General features: G+C 35.4%; 1 protein-coding gene across 1 annotated transcript in view; it reads left to right on the top strand.

Annotated features, from left to right (window-relative positions):
* Positions 1 to 26,877, top strand: part of nAChRalpha1 (nicotinic acetylcholine receptor alpha1) — a 248,187-nt gene extending 221,310 nt beyond the window's left edge. The window contains exons 6-9 of the mRNA XM_067777803.1: positions 87 to 547; positions 683 to 897; positions 11,508 to 11,776; positions 20,100 to 26,877. Of these exons, the coding sequence (XP_067633904.1) occupies positions 87 to 547; positions 683 to 897; positions 11,508 to 11,776; positions 20,100 to 20,306 (1,152 nt within the window). The 3' untranslated portion in view covers positions 20,307 to 26,877. The remainder of the gene's footprint in view (positions 1 to 86; positions 548 to 682; positions 898 to 11,507; positions 11,777 to 20,099) is intronic.
* The last annotated feature ends 608 nt before the right edge of the window (positions 26,878 to 27,485 follow it).

Genomic DNA, 27,485 nt, shown 5'->3' on the forward strand with positions numbered 1-27,485 from the left:
AATCAAAGCAATAATTTTTGTTATTATAAATACAAGTTATTTCTATCTAAAAAATGTATTTCCCTATATTACTATTTTTCTTAAAGGTCGATCTCCGTCATCTGAAGCAAACAGCCGATTCGGACAACATCGAAGTGGGCATCGATCTGCAAGACTATTACATTTCGGTGGAGTGGGATATAATGCGTGTACCTGCCGTACGCAATGAGAAATTTTACAGTTGTTGTGAAGAGCCATATCTGGATATTGTTTTTAATTTAACGTTACGTCGTAAAACACTTTTCTACACTGTCAATCTAATTATACCATGTGTGGGTATTTCATTCCTATCGGTGTTAGTCTTCTATTTGCCAAGCGATTCCGGCGAGAAGATCTCACTTTGTATTAGCATTTTGCTATCGTTGACTGTGTTTTTTCTCCTGCTCGCCGAAATTATTCCGCCAACATCATTGACGGTGCCGCTGTTGGGAAAATATTTGCTTTTTACGATGATGTTGGTGACGTTATCGGTTGTGGTTACGATTGCGGTGCTAAATGTTAACTTTAGGTGAGTTACAAATTTATTTATTATTTGAGTTCATTTTATTTTATTTTATTTAAACTTAAGTTGTTTTTTATAGCGGAATTTATTAACGTTATAATTTGTGTTCTCTTTTTTTTTCTCAATTTCCATTGTTTTTAGATCACCTGTGACGCATAAAATGGCGCCATGGGTGCAACGTCTATTTATACAAATCTTACCTAAGCTTCTCTGCATCGAACGACCGAAAAAGGACGACGGCAATGAGGACGATCAGCCGCATGAAGTTCTAACCGATGTGTTCCATTTGCCACCGGATGTGGACAAATTTGTGAATTATGATTCCAAACGTTTTAGTGGTGATTATGGTATTCCAGGTAAGGCGATATTATCATTGGTTACAAACCAACCAGTCCTAACACATAAGAAATCAAATTTTATTGCGTTTTCTTTCCTGGCAAAAGTGTTGCGCTTTTTATGTGCTGCGCAAGGATTGTAAATATAATTTGTTCTGTTCTAAATAGCAGGCAACGCCTCTACGGGGTATTTCATTCTTTTGTGAAGATTGTTATCTATTCGCAACGCAAAAGCGTTACACTTTTGCCCAGCATAAAATGACGGTGTGGCTACCAAACCAACTGATCGTAATAATTTATTTTCGCAACTTTACAAATTTTTAGCGAAAAAATGAAGTCAGTAAAGGACGATTAATGGTTGTTTTATTTCGTATCCCAACTGCAACTGAAACAAACCATGAAATATATCGGAAAAATAATGAATTTCGGAGAAAAATCCTGGACGATAGTTCTTCCTTAGGCTGAGGTTAAGTTGAACTGGCCGGTCAATATAGACCTCAAATCGGCTAATATGTCGATAGTGTTACCAGAATTTGTTTGAAGACCAAACGAAAGAACTCAAAGTTTATGTTACAAAATAACTTCAAACTCCTTGACCATTGATGAATATATAGCATTTTAAAAATATATTATAGGAAAAATTCCAAAAATACATACATATGTCCGAAAGCACTGCAATAGCATCGTCGGCTTGGAGCACTAAAGAACTGAAGCGCCTGAAAAATAAAAAGACGCGTTCATTCAAACGATACAAATAATCTGGATCAATGACTGCCTATGCCGCGTACTCAATTTTACGTTACAAGTATAACACGTTAAATAGAAGTTGTTACAAGAACTATATCAGTAGGATTAAGAGCCAAATTTTTGACAATCCTAAGTCGTTTTACAGCTTCGTTAATTCGAAAGGGAAGATAAAAGTGTTTCCTTCTACAAAGAAGCTAAACGATCTCATTTTCAACGATAGCTTCGAAATTGCTAATATGTTTGCAGATTTCTTCGAATCTAATTATTCAAATACTTTTGTTTACCCGCCATTGAACTATCTTTTCAAATGGTCTCCCCTGAATTCCCAGGCAGTCCCATATATACATATGTACTGATGATGTTTTAGCTCATCTGGAGAATATAAAAATTTCTTACTCTAGTGGTCCTGATCATATTCCGTCAGTTGTGCTTAAATTTTATGCTCGAAACTTATATCGACCTTTAGCCTGTTTGTTTAATGCCTCCCTGAAGCAAGGGATATTTCCTAAAAAGTGGAAAGAATCATTTATAATACCACGGCATAAAAATGGAAGTAGAACTTGCGTAATAAATTATAGAGGAAATGCGAAACTCAACACTATTCCTAAGCTACTTGAATCGCTTATCACCAAATAAAGTGCTTTTAGAGTATCTCCATTAGTTGAATTTTCACAACATGTCTTTTGCAAGGGCAAATCTACGGTGTCCAACTTGCTTGAGTGTACAATCTTTGTATCCAACAGTTTTAAAACTAATTGTCAAGTTGATGTTATTTATACTGATTTTAGTAAGGCATTTGATAAAGTTTCGCATTCCATACTTTTATTCAAACTTGATTGGTTAGGATTTCCTCCATTGTTCCTCTCTTGGGTTTCTTCTTATTTGAAGGAAAGAAAACAAACAGTTATATTTAATAATTGCTGGTCTCGGTCGTTAAACGTATCTTCTGGTGTTCCACAAGGCAGCCACCTTGGTCCAGTTTTGTTCCTGTTGTTCATTAATGACCTTCCAAGTGTTTTGAAGCGCTGCAATCCGCTGATGTACACTGATGATGTCAAACTTGTAATGCCTATCCGCTCACCCGTGGATAGGGCATTTCTTCAGGTGGATTTGAATAGTCTAGTTGATTGGTGTAATGTAAACGCCTTGTCACTAAACTTACCCAAGTGTAAGTTCATGTGTTTCACAAGGAAGTCCTTCCGATCCCGGATTATGCTATTGGCGATTATATAATCAAGCAAGTCACTAATTTTATAGATTTAGGCGTAACAATGGACCCAAAACTGGATTTTAAATTTCATATTGAATCTTGTGTGAATAGGGCTAAAGGTACTTTAGCTTTCGTTAAACGTTGGTCTAAAGAGTTCAATGACCCATACGTTACAAAAACTCTTTTTATATCATTGGTCAGGCATATTTTGGAATAAGCTTCAATAATTTGGAATCCGCTTTATCAGGTTCATTCTGACAAGCTTGAATAGGTCCAGAAAACATTTTTGCTTTTTGCTTTAAAACACTTACCGTGGGATCCTTCAAAAAATCTTCCCCTCTAATGCAACCGGTTAAAACTACTACAGTTACCCAAGTTACAGAGCAGCAGGGAGATGCTTGGCGCCTTATTTATTGTAAAACTAATAAGTGGGTCGATAAATAGTCTATTTTTGCTTGGTGAAATCAAATTTAATGTTCCAATTAGGCCATTTAGACATTTTTTTCAATTTTTGTAGCTACATGCAGATTGAATTAAGAAATGCACGAACCACGTCGCTGTTTATGTCATGACTTGAACAAACACTGTAAGAATTTTGACGCCTGTGACTCGTTTCTTAGTATTAAAAAATATCTTTTAACTACATTAAATTTGAACAAAAAACTCTAAACCGTGATAATACAAACCCTCTATTTCAAATATGAAAGTACCAGTTATTGGAAACTTGTTTGCAAAATTGCGAATTAATCATTATTTTTATATGTATGTACTCAAGTTTATTCTGTATAAATTTTGTCTGTCCTATTGTTGTCAATTTCATAAATTCAGATGTGCCTCCTACTTAGAAAATAGCTCCTTCATGAATACGTTCTGTGAGGTCTTTTTGCGATACTTATAAGAATTTATTTACAACATTTTAACTTCTGGTTACTTCTAAGTTTTGAATTTGAAATTATTAAGCGTTTAATTAAATACTGTTTAATATTATTTTTAAAATGATGACTGCATATGTTATTTATAACGTACATTATATCTTTAAATTAAGTGTCTGCATATTTGGTCTGCATGATTTTTTAACCTGTAGACTGATAAATAAAATTAAATAAATAAATAAATTACTAAAAGTCTTCTAGGACCTAGTTTAGTTGCTGCCTCGAAATCTGAAAATTCTGCTGCCCCTATTATCTCGAGCTTTAACCTCGCAAATTCAGAACAAATGGTCAGAACATGATCAATCATTTCTCCTGCTACCCGCATTTCCGATACTTGCTCATGTACAGAGATCTTAGAAAATTTGCAGCCCGGGTTTCCTTCCGCGCTTTTCTTGCATGATTGATGATATATCATACTGTCAATATACATACTGACTGCAGCTTAGGCATGCTTCTTCTAAAGTATCAGCTGCTTTTTCACTGCAACCATTTCCATGTGAAAAATAATACAGTGATAACACATCCTCTATGTTTCACCTTTTTCTGGCTCGGCACAGTAAACAGCAACCAGACACCTTCCGTTAATTTTGAATCATCGTTATACACGCGTATCGTATGTTCTGGCTTAATATCGTTGAGCTTTTAGAGACTCTTGAAAAAACGTTTTTCAAGGAATATCATTTCACTACAGTTTCCTCTAAGATCTCAGATGCAACATGAGTTATCTGTTCCGATACGCTACATGCCGCATGTGCGGCAACAGTACAGTTGCCGGTGAATTCCACAAATAGCCTGAATAACTATGTCCATTTTTCCATACATTCTATCGGACTGCAATCATGTTTGCCTATTGAACGCATCCAGAATTATGTCTCTCTCGGGACATTGGCGAACTTCTTTAGTTACGGATTGAGATACCACAGCTTCTAGACTAAAGAAACGCTGGCATCCACCCTAAATGAATGCTACGTTTATTTGCTAACCTCATGGCTCACTGTCTACAAACTCTCACCGTATTCGATATTTTCATTGCTGAACGAAGGTCATTAAAAGCACAAAGAACGGCCTATCTGACCGGAAAATGATTACCGATGCTATCCTTAAACTTTATTATCTTGAGTCTTCTGGATTGAGGAAATTTCAATGTGAGACGCCTTTGCTAAATTCCGGAAATGCATGGACATGAGAGAAGTATTATCCGCACGAAAGAGTTCGCGACGCAATTGAAATGCTCAAATGCGACTTAGAAAAAAAATTTAATATCAAAAAAAAATTAATAGAAAATGAAATATTTCCTGCACAGGAAAACTTTTAATGACGCACAATTAATTTGACAACTTGCATTAATATATAAGAATCGCTGGGAACTAAAACTTAACCGAAAACATTTGGCAAAAGAAACTTGAGCATTCAAAGCCGAATAAGGAATTAAAAGTTAAATTGTTGCACAGCAACAAAAAAACACACAAAAATCACGTAGAAAACAAACAAAGTGCTAAGCGACTTCTGTAAATTTGCACTTAATTTAAATTCCGCTAAGTAGAGAATATGCAAAATAAGCCAGCGGAAAGGGAATGACAAAGAAATTGGCAGCAAAACTTTCATAAATTCAAGGCAGATTAAAATCTGTTAAGAAATGTTGCAACAAAATGCGTACCAACAAAACTAACTCAAATCAAATGGGTTGAAATAGAAAAGATGGAATAAAATGTAATACGATTTCCAAAAAAAATAATCAAAAGAAAAATTAGCGCTGGAGTTTTTAGCGCTGCATCGTTGTACCGGCATTTGGGGGTTGAGCCGAAGACACGAATGTCACCAATGAAATGTGACAAAAGTTTGTGGCAGCCACAATAGTGGTGCATTGGTGCTGTGGTGCAAGGGGTCCCGACAACAGTAGTTGAAGTTTGTAGAAATGCTACAGCAACTGTAGTTGGCAAATGTAACGGAAACTATGCAAGCAGACAACAGAGACGTACGACTCGATTCTTCGTTGGTGCACTGGTGCAAGGAGATAACAAGCGCGGCTCAAGTGAAGCGAAGTGAAGTGAAGTAGCCGATGGAGCAACAGTACTGAACTAAAATGCCGTTTATTAAATGAATTCCTCAAATTTACAGCATACATACAGTTTTAACACTCATGGACAAATTATTGGTACAAAACTTTAATTTGCTGGAATAAACGAAAATGTGTTACATAAACGCGTTAAAATAGTGAACCTTAATTGTCAAAGTGGAGCGTCTACATAGATTACATATACACATACGTACCTACGACCCACACATTTAGAAAGCTCACAAATTGAGTCCGATAGGCCAAAATGACTATATCGGAACTCTTTAAAATTATTCGTTCATAATTCGTCACTTTTTCTAAAAAATATCCAATATAGTGACATGAGTTGCCATGTCTCCTTATGAATCATGAGCACCACCTACAAAGTAAGGCCTAAGAGATCCACATTACAGAAAACAATGAAGTGCCTAACAGGCAGTTTTTGCAAACCACAGCAACCTAACAAACAACTGATTCATATAGCCCTGCCTCCACGTTCAGAGAACATCTCCATAAACATTTTTATGAGATCCGGCACCTACCAACAGAGCCGGTTGATCTAGGCAAGCAAAAGAACATCCCAGGGAAAATCCGCACGGAATTGGTAAACATCCTTGTCACGATGTGCCTGGTGAACGCTGTTATCAATATGCAATATCCTACTCTTGCAAAAGAAGAAAACACACTACCAAGGGAGACACGATCCTGGCCCAACGTCGTTCTGGATACTGTAACAAGTTAAACTTCCAGTTGTCCAGAATCAACCCCGACATACGTAATGTGTCCCCACATGACACCAACCATCTTTTCAATTGTAATGTGGAACCTACGACTCTAACACCAATCTCCCTATGGTTTGCCCCTGTTGAAACTGTCAGTTTCCTTGACTTCCGTTAGCAGCTTTGATGACAATTTGTGGGTGGTCGTCCCCATTGAATGGGGCTAGGTACTGTTAACACAACAACGACGACAGCAACCCAAAGTAGTTTCAACACGGTCCCAACATAATCCCGAAAGATCCCAAAGTAGGTTTAAGGTCGTCTCCAGTGAACCTATGAATTGCCTCGTAGTAGTCCCAAAATATTGTCAAAATATCCTTTAAATAATCCCGAAATGGTCCGAAAAAGCTGCAAAGCAGTTCCAAAGTGATTCCTAAATAAACTCACATAGTTTCCACACATTTCGAGATAGTCCTGAAAGCAGTAACGATACATTGCTGAAATACTGGCAAAATAAAAAAAAATTGATGTAAGGTGATAGCCTTCGAAGAGATTTAAGGTCGGGTTCTCATCCAATTTACGTCGTGCGCTTTTAAATGTTCGCTACAAATTGGCTGGAAAGGACCTACACGTCTTACGCCGACTACGAACGGCATCCGCAAGGCAGATGAGTTTTTACTGTGAACCTTTTCATGGCAGAAATACACTGTGCTTGCAAAAGTTTTCTTCTGTTCAAAAAAGTCCACTCTCTACAAGTTTCCTTCAAAAATGTTTCCTCCGAAATAGCTCCATATGTGTTTTATATATTCCGGAAATTCATCTTTAATGGTTTCCAAACAGTCCCGATATAATAACCGAATGATCCTAAAAAAAATTTCGACATGCTTCAGAGAAAGTCATGAAAGTACACTCTGGTGATACCATATATCAAATGAGGTAGTACTGATAATCCCAAACACCTATTAATCTAAATGTGGATGACAATGTGGATTACTTACCGACAAAGAACTCTTTCCATATCCAAATCAAATAAGGACATAAAAAAAGAACTGAAAGAGTGTTTGCAAATCATGCAACCTTAAAGACTTTTTCAATTGTTGAAAAGTTTCCTTTTTTGTTGCCCAGGCTGCAGTAAAAGCGGCTCAGATTTCTATGCCGGGGCGGTTTTTCGATAGCCTCTTCGGGATAAAGGAAGGCGCTGCCAGAAAACTATCACAATTTTAAATTTATTAGTCTTTATTTCAGCTGTATATTTATGTTACCTGTGAGTTTACTTTTTCTCTCAAACTTATGAAGATATAAATAGATTTGATTACCGGAGCGTTGATGGGAGCTCCTGGGCAAAATTTTTCTTTTTCTGTGAGGCAAATCAAACCAACGTTTTGCGTAGAACTGGGACGAAACTGATTACAGAGACGCTAGTATCACAAATGTCTATAAGCTTCATAAAAATTCTCAATTTCGAAATAATAGACCAATTTTCGTTAGCAACACTGAAGAAAGTTCCCTCTGGTTTTTTGATGTGAATGAGATTAAATTCTTTTCTTTGTCCACAACTGTTTTGTACATATAGAAATGTCTAGCTTCAGAGTAATCGCGGTAGAACACATCGGCGGCGTCATAGCAATTGTCGAGAAAAGCAAAGAAAAGTGCCTAAATGCATTGTAACATGAAAAATGATTGTCGAGCAAATTTATGTTGCAAACTTACAGCAAAAGGGATATCAAAAATAAAAAAAAACCCATTTCTTTGAAAGAATGTATATATGCAAGTAAATATAAATGAAAAATTGGAGTTGAAGTAAGCTCTTCAAAAAGGCATCATCCAACATACTGCAATAGTGCGATGAGAAAATGGAGCTGCAAAACGTTTCCACAAAGCAAAATGTTGTAGTGAAAAGAGTGTAACAATAAAATTTTACCAGCACATGGACAACTTATTCGTTGCCTTTAAACGTATATTAGACCTTATGAAAAAAGCTAATTTTATCAAAACATCCAGTATAATATTAAGAATTTTTGTGAACTAAGTTTAAAAAAAAAAAAATAATTAAAAAAAATGTTTTAAGTTAAACGGTTTTATTGAAAACAATACTTACATGAAGTAATAATAATACGAAAAGCTAGAAAATAATTAGGTAGGTCCTAGGTACTAGTCATCATACTCCTTGTCAATCTATGGCGTTGATCAGACAATTATATAAAAGCGTTGGGCGCGTGAAATTTCTAAAAATGTGACTGATTAAGGTTCAGTTAGTTTTACTTATGACTTCAGTAGAAATATGTCGCGTCCAACGCTTTTATTTAATTGTCTGATCAACGCCATAGATTGATAAGGAGTGTGATGACTAGTACCTAGGACCTACCTAATTATTTTCTAGCTTTTCGTATTATTATTACTTCATGTAAGTATTGTTTTCAATAAAACCGTTTAACTTAAAAAATTTTTTTTAATTATTTTATTTTCAAGTTTTTAGTCTTTATTTAATTGCCTATTATTTCTCATTCTATTTAGTTCATTTAGTGACTCATTATTACACTGGCTCTTTCCTGACAATTTGTTACAATCTAAGTCCTCAATACATAATCCTTCCAAAGACTTTACTCGACTCTGCGCCACGTATGCTTGTCCCTCCTCCAACTCCAAAATATTTTGATGTCACTTCTACCGGACTGTATGCAATATGTGTTCCAAATATGAGCCAAATCGGGCCACAAATACGATTTTTGCGAATATCTCGATCCATGCGCCACCTAGCGGCGATTTTTTTTCACAGGTCGATTTCTATTCTTGTATGTATTAAGTGTCCCAAATATGAGCCAAATCGGTCTACAAATACGATTTTTGTGAATATCTCGATCCACGCGCCACCTAGCGGCGATTTTTTTTTCACAGGTCGATTTCTATTCTTGTATGTATTAAGAGTTCCAAATATGTGCCAAATCGGTCCACAAATACGATTTTTGAGAATATCTCGATCCATGCGCCACCTAGCGGCGCTTTTTTTTCTTATTATTGCATTGTCATAGGGTTCTGAACTATATTCCAAGTTTCATGCTTGTAGCTTATCGGGAAGTTACTTAAATATAAATTACAAACTTCGTTCACAACGGCCGTGCAGCCGTGCATGCGGCCATGCGGCCTGTCAACTCAAGCTAAATAAAACCGTTTAACAAAAGCATCATAAGCGCTTCCTTAATAGTTCCCCAGGCGGTAATAGGAAAATTTATATTTGTGACGACAATTTTTTTTCTGGCTATCCCCGAGGGAGTGCGTTTTCCATCAAATAATATGGTCTAATGTCCGTAAAAATTAATTGGTGTACATTAACTATAGGCGTATGGCATCGAATTGCATCGCCAATATGACAAAAGCGAGGAGCTGTAACTGCATATATTGAAGATGACGGCTTCAACTTCTTGTAGCAAAATAAAAAAGTTTTATGTTTAAGATGTCAAGTGGTTGGTGTGAAAATAGTGTTCTGAGCCAGTGTGGCAAACGATTGCTATTCTGCTGTCCGGGATAAGGGGTGCATAAGAAGAACTTCTGCAACTTTTTCGAAAGTTTTAGAGGTTTGATATATATTTACTTAGAATATGAGTCTGTGACATTCAGTCTAGTAAGCAAGGCAAGCACTTTACTTAATTATGTGTTGTATTTTTTAAAAACTGAAGCTAGGCAACATCTCTAAGAGAGGGAGGAAGTTATTCAAGTTTAGAGCTATCGAAGGCAACATATACAACATATAGGTTATTGTCGAAGACTGAAGTTGGACTCAGTCAAACCAGGGTTAAGTGGGGGTCTCGCAATTCATACACATGACATTCGCTGCCAGAATGACAGCAGCTTTTTGTGCCGATAGAGTAGTGAAGCGAAAGTGCAAGTGGACTGAATTACAGGTACATTACGGTCGGGGTAGTGCAACTGATTATATTGAAGTTGAGGCTGACCAAAAATCGTAGTATAGAAGAAACAAGAGTTGGACAACGGCTTCGTTGTAGAAGGCGGCATACTTTGCGCAGATGGTGATAGAAAATAGCTATATTAAAAGCGAGCAGGGCGAACAAAAAACAAAAGTACAAAAATTTACAATAACCATTTCGAATTTTGACAGACCTGCAAATTCTACTTTGTAAGATTAAAATTGATCTGGCTAAAAAGCTACATAGTCAATATCAGAGAACTCCAAGCAAAAAGTTCGAGACTTTCTTAAAATTATCTCGAACTGTTTCCAAAAGTGTTTTTGAGATTGGTTTTCCATATTTTCAGGAAAAAATTCATACATTTTTTTTTTTTTTGTTTCGTAAAATATCAAAAATAAAAAGTGAAGAATTAAATTGAAGAAATTTTATAAAAGATTTCCCTTCATTTTTTCTGCTTGCTGCTGTACCTACTTTTCTTGTTCTTTACTAGGTTCAATGTTATTGGTGCGTCAGTTTTCTTAAGTAAATCTGATCTAAATAAATAATAATAAATACTAAAAATAAATAATAATTTTGCTACCGAATTTGGGCAAAATATTAAAACAATATGAAAACAAACCAATTTGAATAAAAAACAAAGAAACTAAAAAAAATACTGCTTAAATGCAAATTTTTGCAAGTTGAGTTCTCTTTTAACAGTAAACTGCGAATGTAAATGCCAAACAAAAGTTGTTCGCTTTTAACATTTTTTTGCCGATTTTCGCTTGTTCTTGGCCAGCACCGATTGAAAAAAATACAAATTTAAATTGGCTTTGATAATCTCCATAATTTTTTTGAATTATATAATTTTCTTTTTATTACTTTGGCTTGTTTAAAAGAAAAAAATCCAATAACAAATAAAAATGTTCGGTATAGAAATGCTTGCACTTATTATAATCAGCCACTAAGTATGTGCCATACGTTTATGTTATATGTATGCATATAGACATTTTTTTATTAAATTCTCAATTTTAATAAATTTAAACTTTTTTCTTTTCCTTACAGCACTTCCTGCCTCGCATCGCTTCGATTTGGCCTCAGCGGGTGGTATAGGACCCTGTTTTGGTGAACCGCCCCTGCCTTCAACACTGCCACTGCCTGGCGCCGATGACGACCTTTTCAGTCCATCGCCCAATGGAGATCTTAGTCCCGGTTGTTGTCATGAAGACTTAAGTCCGACCTTCGAAAAGCCGTATTTCCGTGAAATGGAGAAAACAATCGAAGGTTCGCGATTTATAGCGCAGCACGTGAAAAACAAGGATAAATTTGAAAGCGTAAGTAATCATAGTATTTTATTTGTTTATGTTAAGTTTAAGATAACACCTAACAAAACAATATACAAACTTTTTGAATGTATACTTAAATTGTTATTTTCTTAGACGAGGTGAAAGTATCGAAGGCATGCATCACACCAGCTCAAAAGTTATCTATAAACCAAAATGTAAACTATCCAGAATTCTATCACTCCAGAAACTCAATCAGCCACCAACTGACCTAAGCAAATCGAAAAATATTTCAAAAATATAATGATACCAATTTACTCGTGTGCATTGCCCTCTAAATCACTCAAGCACTCCTGAACTCAAAAATGTGAAACGAAATCCCATTTCATTCAAATAAGCATTAAAAGCTGTAATAACCGCAGCAGTACATTCGCAAGCTTTATATTCCAACAAATGAAATTATACTCTTGGTTGTTATAAAATAAAATTAGTGAACTTTCCTTTCGATTTTTCTATAAAAATTAGGCATCTCACTTTGCTTAAGCCGTTTTCCGTGCCTGCTTCATGCTCATAAAATAGTTTTGTTGGTATGCACATTAGTCACTCTCCAATTCATTTAGCGAAGGTGGTAGTTAGCCCGTCATTGAAGGTTTTTCTCGACTTGTTTTTGGTTTGGAGTTAGTCGAACATTTGCTCCATAATTAACGGTGATTTTGGGCGTTGCTTCGCGTTGAGTGAAGAAAATTGGAAGCACAAAAGTATGCCACCACGTGGTACTCTCAACTCAATTGGACCGCCCTTCCCAAAAGTTCCTTATCATTGTATATGGGTGTCGATAGGAATATTTTCTGAGTTGTAGGCATCCATCCGCTGTGCTTTTTTCACTGAAAGATTTTCATTGTGAATCTTATACATCGCATAATTGAACCTCCTTCGGCATTCGCCGTTAGCATCACGAGAAGGATCATACATCTACAGGGCTAGTTTTTTCTCGAATGCTGCATAGACCATATCCTCGCCTCTGGACCCAGATTGTAATTCCGAGCCGTACATCATGGCAGGTATTACTTTGCAATTTCCTACTCAGTTGGAAGTCGCATTTCTTGGCCACAGTGATTTTTCGTTGAGATTTCTAGGTTTAAATTTCTTTCGTTTAATGCTGGTTGAAAAGGTCACCATGACCTTAATAACACCGTAATCATAACAGGGATCTTAACAGTAATTGTTATCGAGACAGTGACAATAAAGAATAAAGAAAATCGAAACTGCAACAGTGACCGTGACCGTGAGCCACAATAACAGTAGCCATAATTATGCCCGCAGCGAAAATTGTGGCCGTGGCTGCATATGTGAGAGTAACCTTAAGCGGGGCCTTACCGCAAAAGTAGTCGTAACAAACTTCTTCTTTTTTTCCCAATAATCTCTCAGTCTCCCCGATACGATAACGGCGTTTATACTAATGCTGTTGCAAATGAAAATAATTTTCAATCGTGGATCATGGCCAACTTTTAACTCTACAAAAAAGTCAGTGCGGTTAACAGCTGACGTCGGCCCTTCTTTACCGGAAAAAAATTTCCGTCTGACCTTCGGAGAAGTCGGTAGAGATGGTGAAATTGTTTATTATGCAGTACTGTGGTTTTCTTTTTTTATACCGAAACTGGAAAAAAATCACAGAGTAAAGTTCATTACAATTCATACTCACCAATTTTTTAATTTTTGGTCTCCTTTCCAATTGATCAATTGCCTTAAAAACAAACCAGGTCTAATGCAGACGTATAAAAGTAAAACCTGCATTTCATATGCTTTGTAGCACAGCAACTCAATAATTCGGTTGACACTTAACTTATATATGTATGTACATAAATATTTACTTACACACATACTATTTCCTCATATGAATCATTACGTGATTTTATTCGTTTGTAACCCCAAATGTTTCAAGTAAAACGAAACAAGTAAGGACGGTACTGTCTTTGGCTGTGTTTATCTCTTCTCCCTTAAGAACTTACGATTTTGAAATTCGTGACTTAATATACCATTTCAATTTCATGAAAGGTATAAGAAATGGAAAGCACTAAATAGTTTATAGAACGACAATGTCGTTAAGTACACTGCCGGCTTGATCGAAAACAAGAATAAAGCTTAGCAATTTTGCTTATTATCACCAGCATTGGCATTATTGATGATTGCGGTAAAGCTGGTTTAAATCGAATTTTTACTACCGCCATAGTAAAATTTATAGCTCATACAGTTATCATCTTTCAACTTTATGTCATCTTTTCGCTTTGCTGCCCGCTTCTTCACCTCTTTCTCTGTCCTGAATTGGAAAAATGGTAACTCTTTGTGACTGACTGCATTTCCAGTTTGAGGCAGGCATAAATTTCTAACTATTTAAGCACATGGAAAGCTTGTAATCAACACACACACATACATACATACATATGCACATGTGTTCTTAGATACGTTTGTATGAAAATAAAATAAGAGCCGAACTATTTTGATTTGAGGCCGTACATGAATACAATCACATATTCTTCCACACACACACACATACATAGACACACACATACATAGTTCGCCACTAAAATATGATCCACTCTAAATATTAGCTCACATAATAATTCAATCATTAAGCTGATGGAAAAATAAGTATTCAATCGCTTAAGCAGACGAAGATAAATGCTCAAATCTGAAGTTCATATGTACGTATCTAAGTGTGGACATAATTTCAATATCTGGAAAATCGAACCAGGGGCGGAAAATAATTATTTTTTTTTTTCGGAGTCGGAAAAGTCCTGGTCAAAAAATTGTCTTAAGTGAAAATGTTTGAGATCACAGGCATCCTTTTTATTTTTCGACCTTTTTCCATAAAAGTCGCCATATAAAACTAAAATCTGTATTTTTATTTTTTGAGTCCGATAGAACTAGTTAAACTCGGACATTTAAAATTTAAAGTCCGGATTTAACTTTTATTTCCGGACTTTTAATTTTAAAAGTCCGAGTTTAACTAGTTCTATCGGGCTCAAAACATAAAAATCCGAAAATAATTTTTATCTTGATCCAAATATATTTAAAGTCCAAAATTAATAGTTTTTGGATGCTATCTTAAACAAGGCAACAAGAGCTTTCTTCGCCTGTACTCGTCTCTACGGCAAAACATGGGGGATTTGTCCAAAAATGGTATATTGGATATTTAATACTGTCGTAAGGCCAATAGTCACCTATGCTCCTCTAGTTTGGTGGCAGAAGGCCACGCAAAGAAAGGCAACGGCTAAACTAAGCAAACTGCATCGATTAGTTTGCGTTGGCATAACGGGTGAGATGAGAACCGCCCCTGCTGACGCACTTAGTGCTTTAGTGGGAATACCTCCCTTCCCTATTCTAATAGAGAAAGAGGCTACACTATGTGCACTAAGACCTCCAAATATTTCTGAGTTGAAGGAAGGAAATATGATAGGGCGTATGAAAGTAATAAGAAAATGCATAGGAAGTCCCTCATTACAACTGCGTGACGTAATGTCCACTAAGCTCAGAATCTCACAGAACTTTGAAATGTCCATTGTGGACAGAACCCACTGGGAAATTGGGAATCCTTATAACGATCCTGACTCAGAGCTCTGGTACACACATGGATCGAAATTCGATGACGGAAGAACGGGAGCTGGCATCTATGGGCCAAACTTCAAAAAAACTATACCAATGGGATGTTACCCCACCATATTTCAGGCAGAGATTCATGCAATAGAGGTCCGTGGTAGAGAATGTCTGCAGAGAGGCTCAACATCGAAGAGCATCTACATTATGTCGGACAGCCAGGCGGCACTGCGTGCCTTGCAATCCTACACAGTTACATCTCAGCTGGTGTATGAATGGACTGAAATCCTTAATTCCCTGGGAGCCAAAAACAAGGTTTTGTTGCGATGGGTTCCCGGACATCAGGGACATGAAGGTAATGAACATGCAGATTACCTAGCAAAGCAGGGTACTAGATCAGCATTCTATGGTCCAGAGCCCTTTTGTGGACTCACAAAAACACACACCAGGGAAACTATAAGTAACTGGGAAACTAAACAATTCAGACGTCACTGGGTTGATTGCCCAGGGCAAATGCAGGCCAAACTGTTTATACTTCCGGCAACGAAAGTATCAGCCAAACTCATTTACCTAAGCAGGAAGGACCTAAGAACTCTTACTGGGTACTACACGGGACACTGCGGTCTACGATATCACCTAAGTAAATTAAATCTATCTGATACCCAAATTTGTCCCTCTAACTAGGCAGAGACTATCCCATCTAGGTGATGGCACTCTTAATCCCTATGTGATATGGAGTAAAAAGCCTTAAGAGGTACTTAGATACATCAAGAGCCTCCAGATACAAAATTAGGCTGAAAGGTCTTGCCCAATAGATCTCCACAAAGGTCGCAGTGCTTCCAGACCTATTAATAATAATAATAATAATAATAGTTTTGCAAGGAATTATATTATAAAAGGAATAACAGTTTCAGCCCCTGAATCGAACTTTGTACATCGGCATATGTAGAACTCAATATACATACATTACAGTAATAAAGTTTAAGAGCTTTTCAAAATTAATAAACTCCACTTTATTTGTAGGAGATAAAATATTTTTTTGCAGATATGAAATTTGTTGAACCACTTTGGATGTTTTCACACATTAAGCGACAAACTAAATTCACAGCTATTAATTAGCTTTCAGTGTTCAAATTGATACGAATTCTTTACACCCCAAACCTGATAAAAACGCACTGCAACAACTTTCTGTCAAAAATGTCTCGTGCAGATCGAACTCGAATGAGATTAACAAAAATTGAGTTTGCGTCAAAGCCATATTCGATTTTCTATTATTGTTCTGCGTGAGATTGCGGTTTCAAGTTTACACACAAATATTTTAGCGCATTAAAAATTGTTCGTACGTTAATGTTAGACTGGGCTGTAACAGCTTCGTTATTTAAAAAATGTCAGATAAGAAGCCCAAAATTCGTAAAATTTATAAAAAATTTTAAGAGTCTGAAATGATTAAATATTATGAATGCTTAACTTATAAATACAATCCTACAGTTTTTTCCCTCTTTCACGCTTACTGATGGGTGTTTGGGGCATAAGGGAGGTGAAGTTTTTCTTTATTTACATGACCTAGCCAGCAGTCCATACAACTCCATAAGGGACAAGACTTTACTTTTCAGTTGCTTCGTCACTAGTTGCCAAAAAAGCAATTGTTGGCAAGAGTGATTATCCTTCAAACTGAGGTTGACGAAGCCTTACATATTTCGAATTTATATCCGTCAGAAGAGAAGTGACTGCCTGCCATTGCGGAAATATGATAAAGTTGTCATACGCCAGCAATTATACGCTCGTATAATAAATTTTACTGTCGTCATTTAGTTCAGCTGCTAGAATAATCCGCTGTATCTTTAGGTTTATTCAATTACACTATAGCAAGTCTCTTTACCTGAAACCCGTTCTAGTTTCGAATGGCTCAAAGAAGTTCTTTCCAATCCTTACAGAGCTGGCGGTGTTGCTCAACGACATATTTCAAAAAAGTAGCGGGGAGCTTAGGGCCAGAGTTTGTATGACCCCGTAACACTTTGCGTCGCATTTACTCACATTTTCAGTTCCCGACTTTTTAATACCAAAAATTGCGTAGGGGCATTCAAGTTTACTATCACTCAGTGAAGTGAATTAATGCACTTATATGACCGGAATTTTGATTAACACGAGAAAAAATTATTTGATGCGGTATACATACTTTCCCCTTTAATATATATGGACATAGCAGCGGACAAGCACTTTTTTTCGCAATGTGAAATGTCGGAAAATGTCGACTTTTTTGTCGTGAAATTTCTCCAGAATAGTGCGTGTGATGAAGATCTGGTCAATAAGAGATATAACAGGTTTTAAGCCTTACTGATAAGGCTCTCGCTATTGGTTCCACCTGTCCTACAGCTTTAGGTATACTTAACTTGTCTATGCGGCTGCCCTGCCTCGCGGCACTGGGACTGGGTCCATTTCAGACTCTTGAAAGCTGACTTTTCACCTTCCGCCGAAAGTTGCCTCTTCATTCTGCCTTTCGACTCTTCTTCCTACTCGTACCGGTTGCAGTGCCGAGAGTTTCTAGCAGCAAACCTTTTGAAATAATGCAAAATCTATGCAGATATTTTTTTTCCTTTTTGTACCTTTTATGAAAATTAAATGGTATATTAAGGTCGATGTCCACGGAGACATACCGTCCTTAGCTACAGGAGTATCGGGTTCCTCTTCTCTCTTGCTATCTACCAAATGGCAGAAGTTACCAGGTCATCATTCTAGCTATAGTTTTCATCGACGTATTTTTTAAAGAGGGGACCAGGTGCTAGATACTAATATATTTTAAAGTGGGCAACTTCAATAGCTTAAGAGATGTTACATTGTCGAGGCGGCATTTTCCGACTGTAGAATCACCAAATTTCCCTTTGTGAGATGGCAAGCGAAGCAATCTTATGTATTTTATCTTTTATTATAAAATGCGACGTTATTACATTATAAAATATGAATTTATTATAAAATATGACGTTATCCATATTGGTTGCCTCACCGGTTGGTACGTAGGCTGACTCGTGAATAGGACTGTATTTGGCGGCGAAATCTCTTTCCCACCACCACCTAATAACGTGGTGGTTTTTTGAAGAGTCCATAGCTAATTCAGTGCAAATTTATAGCATGCAATTCTGTTGTAGCACGCATTAAGTCTGAATTCCCTGTGCCATCACAATATATTTCTTACCTATATAAGAAGCAGTTTTTATTATAACTTCGACAACAACTTTTGGCACGTGCTAATGTAAACAGATTACAGAGTTCAAATTTAAATTTTTTTGGCAAACTACCCTGCAAAAATCGCGAGTACTTCATGCATCCGTATATGGAGTACTCGCTATGGACCAAGCGAGTGCTCCAAAATTAACCACAATTCATACAAAAAATATGTTCCAATTAACATTGCGATGTCCTAGGACTCCAGCTCAGCATTACATCGGAGTAATCCATGGAGTATCCACTATGACACAATTAATATTGCGATGCCCTAGGACTGGACCATATACTCCAGATCAGTATTGCATCAGAGTAATCCATGGAGTACTCCAGAATGGCACAAGTGGACCACATGATCCAACGATTTTTGCAGGGTACAAACAAAGGTTTATTATTTCATACAGCTTCATAATTTAAATTAAGTTCATAGACAGGTTCAAGTGTTCAATAAACGTGAGCATAACATCACCAGCTATCTACTAAAATAATTAGGGCTGTCATGGAATCCAATGTTATCGGTTTAATGTTCGAATTGAAGTTAGTGTCGGTTTTAGGTATCACAGAATCCGATAGAATCGATTTTGCTATCGGAAAAAAACCAATCAGTTATATGCCGTTGAATTTCATTTGTTCATAGCTGTTTTTCTCTTGCAGTTGAATATTTTCTAGAAATGTAAGTAAATGAAGGTTTATTTTATAAAAATAAATGTAAATTAACATATTTTTTCATTCTTAATAGGGGAAAGCATAAAAATCGAATGCAAAAGAGTGGTTTTATTGAATTTATGGAGAAACATCCAGATATTTCGAAGGGGTTAACGAAGCCCATCATCTAAAATCTTTGACACCGTGCTTCTACCTACACTTATGCTAGAATCCTTGCCAACTGATCTTTGATAGGATCCTTCGTAGCTACTAGTTGCAGCACTGGCAGAACTTTCGAGCGAGTTAAGCGTCCTTCTATGGTGTCCAATACCATTCGGAAAGCTTCTTTGTTTATGCGATAGTATGCAATGAAACTGCAAGTACACTATAAATATTTAGAAACCCACATTAAGATATATTTTTAATTACGCTGTCTCTGGCAACACAAATGGATTGCTGCGATCTCTCAAAATTTTCCTTTTGACCTTCTCGCAACTTTCTTCTTCCAATAACATAAATGCCACAAATGCTGATGCCATTTTGATCTCAATAAATTTGCTTATTTCTGTTTAGATGCACAAAACAATTATTTTATAAAATTTTGCCAAAAAAATTAACATCAAAATTACCGGTGCAGCGATAACACTGCAAAACAGCTGATTCGAACATCGCTTTTATTTACATTCGAAAAGAGCAAAACCAATACGATTTTATGACACCAATTTAAATCAATATTGGTTTGTAATTCCAACAAAACGCAAAACCGACTTGGATTCCATGACAGCCCTGAATACTAAAATATTTCGGAAAATTCAAATTTTGATCATCTGTTTAAAGTAAAACGTTTGATTTCTTTATTTACTACAATCAAAAAACAAAACAAACAAAAAACATTTATAATTTTTCTACTTTTCAGGTCGAAGAAGATTGGAAATATGTTGCCATGGTACTGGATCGTCTATTCCTTTGGATTTTCGCGATTGCATGCGTGGTCGGCACGGCGCTGATTATCCTGCAAGCACCTAGTTTGTACGATCAATCACAACCGATCGATATTTTATATTCAAAAATCGCTAAGAAGAAGTTTGAACTGCTCAAAATGGGCAGCGAGAATAGCTTATAGCGACCGCTTGGGTTCGCAGCGGGCTGGTGGAATTTAGTCGTCAGCTCGATGCGAACCCTCTTCGCCGCGCGCGATGATGATCGCGGATAATACAACGATGCCATTGCAATGGTTACACGTATTTCACAAAATTTTAACGCTACTGCCGGCGAAGAAGATAAACAAAATAAAAATGCAAGCATTAAAGAAGTAGCAGAAAATCAGTATGTAGAAAGTAATCAAGACGAATATAACGTCCTAATACAAAGTAATAATACGAATAATGAAACAATTGTATTGAAAGTAGTTAAAACGAGAGAACGCATTGTAAGTGAAAAAGGGAGTGAAGAAAGAAATATTTCAAGCAAGTGTGTGACGGATGATGTAAGGTTCAACGTCGTTGTGCGCGACGAAATAATTGTGCCAAACAGGACACGTGTTGTTGAAGAGCAATTGATCAAAATAAAATTGTTGCCATAAAGTAGTTGAGAATTAAGAAATCACAAAAATTTAGGTAAATAAATATTGCTCAAAATAAACATAGCACACATGCATACATGCATATGCACCTTGTTGTGTTTACCTTTATAGGTACATATATGTATGTATGTATCAAAAATGAGTGAGAGACCAAATAGCAAAGCGAGCAAGAAAAATAGTTGCTAAACGACTATTGTAGCGACTAAGCGCTCACTAGTAAGAAACTTTGTGACAGAATTTTGAGCATACGTTTTCTAAGTTGTGGATGTGAATATGTACGTAGTACGGTGTGAGTATATGGCGTGTGAAAGCTATTGAAAGAGTACCTACATATGAAGAGAATACTCACTTAGCCATCCAGGTGCGACTTATAAATTATTAAAAAAAAAAAAGAAAAATCATTATAAAAATTTATTATTTAATAAGAGAGCTACGATGGACTAATTTAACTGATGACAATTGTTTACTAATCAGCTTAAATGAGACTACAACAGACAGGTAATGAGTTTATATGTGTGTATATGTGTATATGAGACTAGGAATAGGAAATATATTTAAATTGTTGTAGTTGAACAATCATCAACAAAATGCCATATTTTTTTCTACCGACGAAAAATTTAACGAATTGACTACGCATTAAGTACTAATTAAGAAAATATTATTAAAATTTAAACATAAAGTTATGCAACTTACATAATAGCATAAAACAAAGCTGGTGAAAGGAGAATGTGGGCGTATAGCACTGAAAAAGTTAAACGATATTTTATAATTTTGCTCTTGCGCTCTTCTTACATACTACTGAACCCACGTATGTGTGTATGTATGTAAAATATTGTTGATTGTAGCGCTGAACGATTTAGGTAATGCGTCTTCTTCTTATCCATTTGGATAGCATGTGTAAGAAAGAGGCCGCTCGTTTGACGAAACGCTTAACACTACAATTTGGGCTCAGCAGTAATCTAGCACATATGAAGATCCCGTTACGCTTATTTTTAAGTTTAGCTAATTCGAACAAAAATACATTAAATCAATCTAAGTAATAAAAAATATAAAATTTTTTTTTTTATAAATTGAATAGCCTTTGTTTCATTCCACATACAAAATAACATCAAAGAATGAGATTTAATAGAAACAAAAATGTTAAAATAAAATATAGCAATAATTGAGGTAAGTGCAAAAAATTTTAATTCAACGACTGAATGTGCTTATTTCTATAGAAATACATATGTATATACTATGTATGTGTACATATATACATTCGTATATATATGTCAGGGTGCTTATTGTGCGACTTTCTTTTTTTTGTTCACTTCCACTTCGAAACAGTTTAGTTTAAAATACTGCGGGGAGGGGGAGGGAAAGACCAATGGTTTTGCACAAATTTCGTTGGTGTAAGTTGAGCAAGCGGGTTGGTAGGGATGACCGACCCACGTTTTCTAGAAGCAACTCTAAGCTTACGTGTGATTTATATGGAGAATCCTTGTACACCTTCGTTCACGCTTTAAAATTTAATCGAAACTTAAAGATGCACCCTACTATATATACATATATGTATATATATGATATACACTAATATGGTAATACCGTTCACTTAGGTATATTAATATTAAGTGAAATGCCAATAAAATATGTAAATTAATATATTGAATTTGATATTTTTTTCTTTTATAATAAATGCATAAAAATTTTCACTGAAATAAATTATAAGTACATATTTAAATATATACATATGTGTATAGCAAACATAAACACAAATAATAACACTAAAAAAAATTTATTTCAACTTTTTTTATTAATATAATAAATCATTTGAATTGTATGTAACGAGAGTAATATACAAAAGTTATTTGTTGTCTAAAGGCAACAAAGTTGAAAGCGTAAATTCTGAAATTAATTTAGATAATTGAAAAAAAAAGGAAAAACGAATTGAAACACTCAACAGTAATTCATTAGCAAGATTACAAAATACAAAGCAAGAAATTAACATTTTTGAAATTCTCCATATTATTTGGGGGTTATTGGATAAATGTACATACTTAAAACAAATCAAAAACTAAAAAAAGTCTCAGATCAAATATCCACATAAATACAAAAATTTACGAAAATTAAACTTTTCCGTATAATACGTAATTCAAATTGGTCACATAACTACTTTCCTCTTTTATTTTATTTATTTATTTTTTTTTTTTTTTTTTTGTAGGGGAAGACCACTCTAGCCAAAATCGTTGCTATTTTCATATAATTTTCACCAAAAGTGCTAGTTGAAATCCACATCGTTACATTTTAATCGATCTTTATGCTAATCTTGTTTTCACACACTCATTTTGTCTTTCGTTTGATCTTCTTTGCATTGTACAAATACACAACATATTTTAAAAACAATTTTTATTTAACTCAAAGGTAGTTGACGATATTACGTTCCTTAAAGTACTATTGTGGGGCTTCTAAATTCAATTTTGTTTAATAAAAAACTAGTATACGTTACACTACATTTTGTCGTAGGTGGTTATCTTACCCAACGTAATTAAAAGTAGTACCGTCTCTTATTGCGAAAGCTATGTGGTCAGTTCTGAACAAGTGCGATTTTCTGCAGGGGTCGCATGTGTGTATGCCAATATATAAAATTAGAATTAAACTTAAAAGTCTTTATTGAGCATCTATTTGAATTTGGACCACATTTCGAAAAGTATGTTTACATATGTGTATAGTAGTTCGGGGTTATTGCAGGGCAAAAAAAAATGCAGCATATTTTTTCTAAGGACTATTTCCCCAACTATATTTAGATTACTTGTACTGTTTTCGGGATTAGTGTGGGGCAGTTTTGAGGGGTTTTGCGCGAAAGCTTTTCGGACTGATTCGGTGTAACTTCGTAATTATTTCGCGATCATTTCGGGACTATTCTTTGCACCGTGTGTGGATGGAGGCTTCCTCATGCCCTGGTTGATCGGCTGAGATCTTAAGCTCTGAATCCTGCATGAAGCTTACAAAGATATTCCCTTATTTGCCTGGTAGACGGAAGCGCATGAATCTGTTGGCTGTTTATTGCAAGGTCATCCGCTTAAGATGAATTCCTTCGATATTTAGACCGATGCCTAATAACTATTCAGGTAATTTATTCTTTCAATAACTTGCAATGGTAACATATTGACATATCTATGTCAAAGCTGCTACGGTCCGGCGAGAAATCTCACTGCATAGTTCAGAAACATTGTGTCTCCTGGGGCTACAAGCAAGTATTGTCATAAGACTGGCCTCACATGTGTGCTGTCCAAATAGAGTTGACACTACATGAATTTATGCCAAATAAGTTTTTAACTATTCTTAATCGTTTTGTTCCAGATCCAACCCTTGGGCTAAAAATCGATAGGTGCCCAATGTTGGGCGCATCTCGACCAAGGACTCTTCCGTGTGGGAATTAGGAGAAGAGAAAGCGTTAATGTCTTGATCTGTCTAAGTCACGTTTGAAGACGTTAAGAACTATTAAGGTGAGCTTTATCCAACTGAATTCAAAGATTGCTATCTTTTTTAAAGAGGATATCTTAAAAGTTTAAATTTATACCATAAATTGTAACATCTGCCCAATAATGCGCTAGATGCACCCAATCTGTTCTATGTCACTCAGAATGGTTTCGAGTACTTGGTTCTTCCTCTCGCAAAAGTTTGATGTCATTGCTGAAGAGTTTAATGTAAATATCTTCTGCTAATATTTTTGTTGTCGTTTGGTAGCTGCTGTGAAACATTCCTTTTTGTTTTTTTTTTTTCTGTTTTTATTCCAACTATTGCTGCTGCCACTGATTTTACTAATTTCGTGCTCACTCACACAGATGTTTGTTGCTGTTTGCATTTGTGGATATATAGTAAGTGTTATTGAAGTGGCACAAGTTTAATTAAAATTCCTGATCAAAAACATTCAGCGTTTGAATGAAAAATTAATTAAAATAGTTTAATTTTAAGCAACATCAACTACAACATCAGTCAACAAATGGCTTACAGTTATTTCTTAGCAAAAATTAGCTGCTCAGTATTTGTTGTTGCATGGGGATATGATAACTATGGGGATAGGCAGGAAGCTTTGTATTAATAAGCGCTCTTTTTATTAAGAACCAACCATTTACACACAAGCATATACATCAATGCGCTTACGTAGTATTTGATTTTCTTATGCAGTAAGCATATTAAAAAAACATACATAGTTGCATCAATTAAGCAGTAAAACAGAGCACCAAACATGGGCGTCAATATCTCTACAAAACATGCACAACAGCGTACCTGCAGGGCGCCGCCTTTTGATGTCAAATGCTTATCAATAAGCGCCTTTCAGTAACGCACATATGGCGTATTTTCTACTTATACCAGACAACCAAAAGTAAAAGTCAACTTATTCAAGCAAAGGTCTACCAAAAATTTAATTACGATATTCCATCTATAATACACCTCTCTGTTATTTTTGTAGTGGTAATTTAGCAAAATAATAATATTCTGAGTGTCAAGAGCGTGTATAAATACTGCTTTTTACAACAATTCGTCATCATCATCATCATCATGGATGGATTTGTTGAACGCATTGAAGAAGAATTTAAATTGCATGTCACGATTTTTATTTTTGTGAGTTACAGAGCTGGAAAAATATGCCAAAAACTTTTATTTATAATAAAGTGTAGCTAAGTTAAATGGAATGGGGGTTAGGGCGAGAAATATTCAACTCCAATAAGGTTTTGTGACAGTGGCGGATGATAGAGTGGAAGAGACAAAAGTCAACATTAGATTTGAGAGCGAAATTTAAATTAGCATAAAGTTTGCAAAATGGTTTGACATTTTGCTAATTCCTAAGAAGATTGCAATTAAAATTTGGTGCTTGCTTAAATGAGATCACAAAAATAGGTGAGAATCCGCAAAGTTTAAAAAAAATACTTGATGCAATTTTTCGCAGAGAAAATTTATGCCGAGCTTCTCTTCCAATTGGCGTCGTGCTCCTTTTTAACTTTTCCTACAAGTTGTTGGGACGCGACCAATAGGTTTTATGCAGGCTCCGAACGTCAGATTCTCTTTCACTGAGAAGCTTTTCATGGCAGAAATACACTCGCTGTGTTTTCCAAACCATTACCGGGGGAATCCCAGCTTAAAAAGACTTTTTTCTAATAGAAAAACTTTTTTTTAATTTTTTCTCAAATTAATGAAACATTTTACACTCACACATTTTAAACTCCCTTGGTATTACCAATTAGTGCCAGTTAGCAAGGCGAAGCAGCGACTGGAGCGCCTTGATGGACAGCCATAACCGTTTGAACGGCTAAGCGAAAATTAAGTAAGTATCGTCAAAATAATTTTGGGAATATGCCGAAACTAAAATATGGCTAAATAAATTAGAAATTCAAAAACAAAAAAGTATCGAGAAACAAACCAAAAAACTAGCCGGAGCTTGCAGAGATATTTTAACAAATATTAAAATCAGCCAGAACTCCCAGATATTTTAAGTTTCTCCTTATTTTATTAAAACAGTTGGGCTTTGTGACTGCGTACACAAAATGTTTCTAAATGTTCAAGGAGAAAAAAATATTTACGTTTTCGGGTTTTTAATTTTTTTTTTTCTTTTTCACGTGGTTTTGGTTTCGAAATATTTTAAAGAAAACTTGATTTTCCAAAGTAAAAAAATTTCTAATTCTAATACTATGTTCAAACTGAAAAATAAATTGAGTCAATTTCAGTGGTGTTCATACAACTCAATTTAGCTTACACAACAGTAATTTGATAGCTGGTTGGCTCATCTCTACAGAAACAACATACCTTTGTTCAGACTGTCAAAAGTGCTTGTTGGTATTAGGCGAATGGAATGGAATGAAAACATAACACTTTCAAATGTTTGTGTGTTGTAAGAAAATATGTTCAGTGTTTTGGTTTCATTTTGAGTTTGCCATCCTCTTTTGACAATCCATACTCCAGTGAAATAAAAAAATAATATCAGTTGATGAGATGAGCCAATGAAGGAGTTGAGCCATGCGTAACTGATGTTTAAATCTACTCAATAAACATACTTTACAAGGTTGCATTTGCAGTTTGAAACAATTTATAACACAATTTCTTTGAATTTGCAGTTTTTTATTACAATTTATTATATATGACCCGGTCTATGAAAAGGTGGCTTATGACTCAAAAAAAACAGCTGTTAACAGCTGTTTCTCGTAGCCACCTTTTCATAGACCGGGTCACATATGATAAATTGCGTAATAAATTGCCTAAATGGTATAAATTGCTCATTTGGTGTGTGTTTGTACATGGTATAAACTTGGGCTCTATGTATTTGAAAAAAATTCTTTAATCATTTAAAACTACTATACGACTTCCGCTTTACACCTACGAAGAAGCTCAAACTGTTTCGTTTTTACACCATCCGAGCTAGTTTTAAAAGTCTGAATACAACAAAACATAGTTTGAATCGGAACCTTTTTCTTTTCTGTTACGTACTCTTACATCGTGAGAAAAAAATTCAAATTTTTTAGTAGGTTTTTAGTTTTCACATCAAACAAGTTTCATAACATACACCTTCACTTTAAAATACCAAATTTCTCAAAACATGTTCGTACCCATTTAACTCAAACCACGATATGAGTTTACAAAACCTATTAAATCTAATTTTGTATAACGTAACCTTAAATATTTTTATAGTGATTCTCGAGTTATTTTGTGAAACACTTTTTTTATTTACTTTATCCTTTCTTTTTT

This window comes from Eurosta solidaginis, chromosome 1 (assembly GCF_040869045.1).
Source record: "Eurosta solidaginis isolate ZX-2024a chromosome 1, ASM4086904v1, whole genome shotgun sequence".
Taxonomy (NCBI): domain Eukaryota; kingdom Metazoa; phylum Arthropoda; class Insecta; order Diptera; family Tephritidae; genus Eurosta; species Eurosta solidaginis.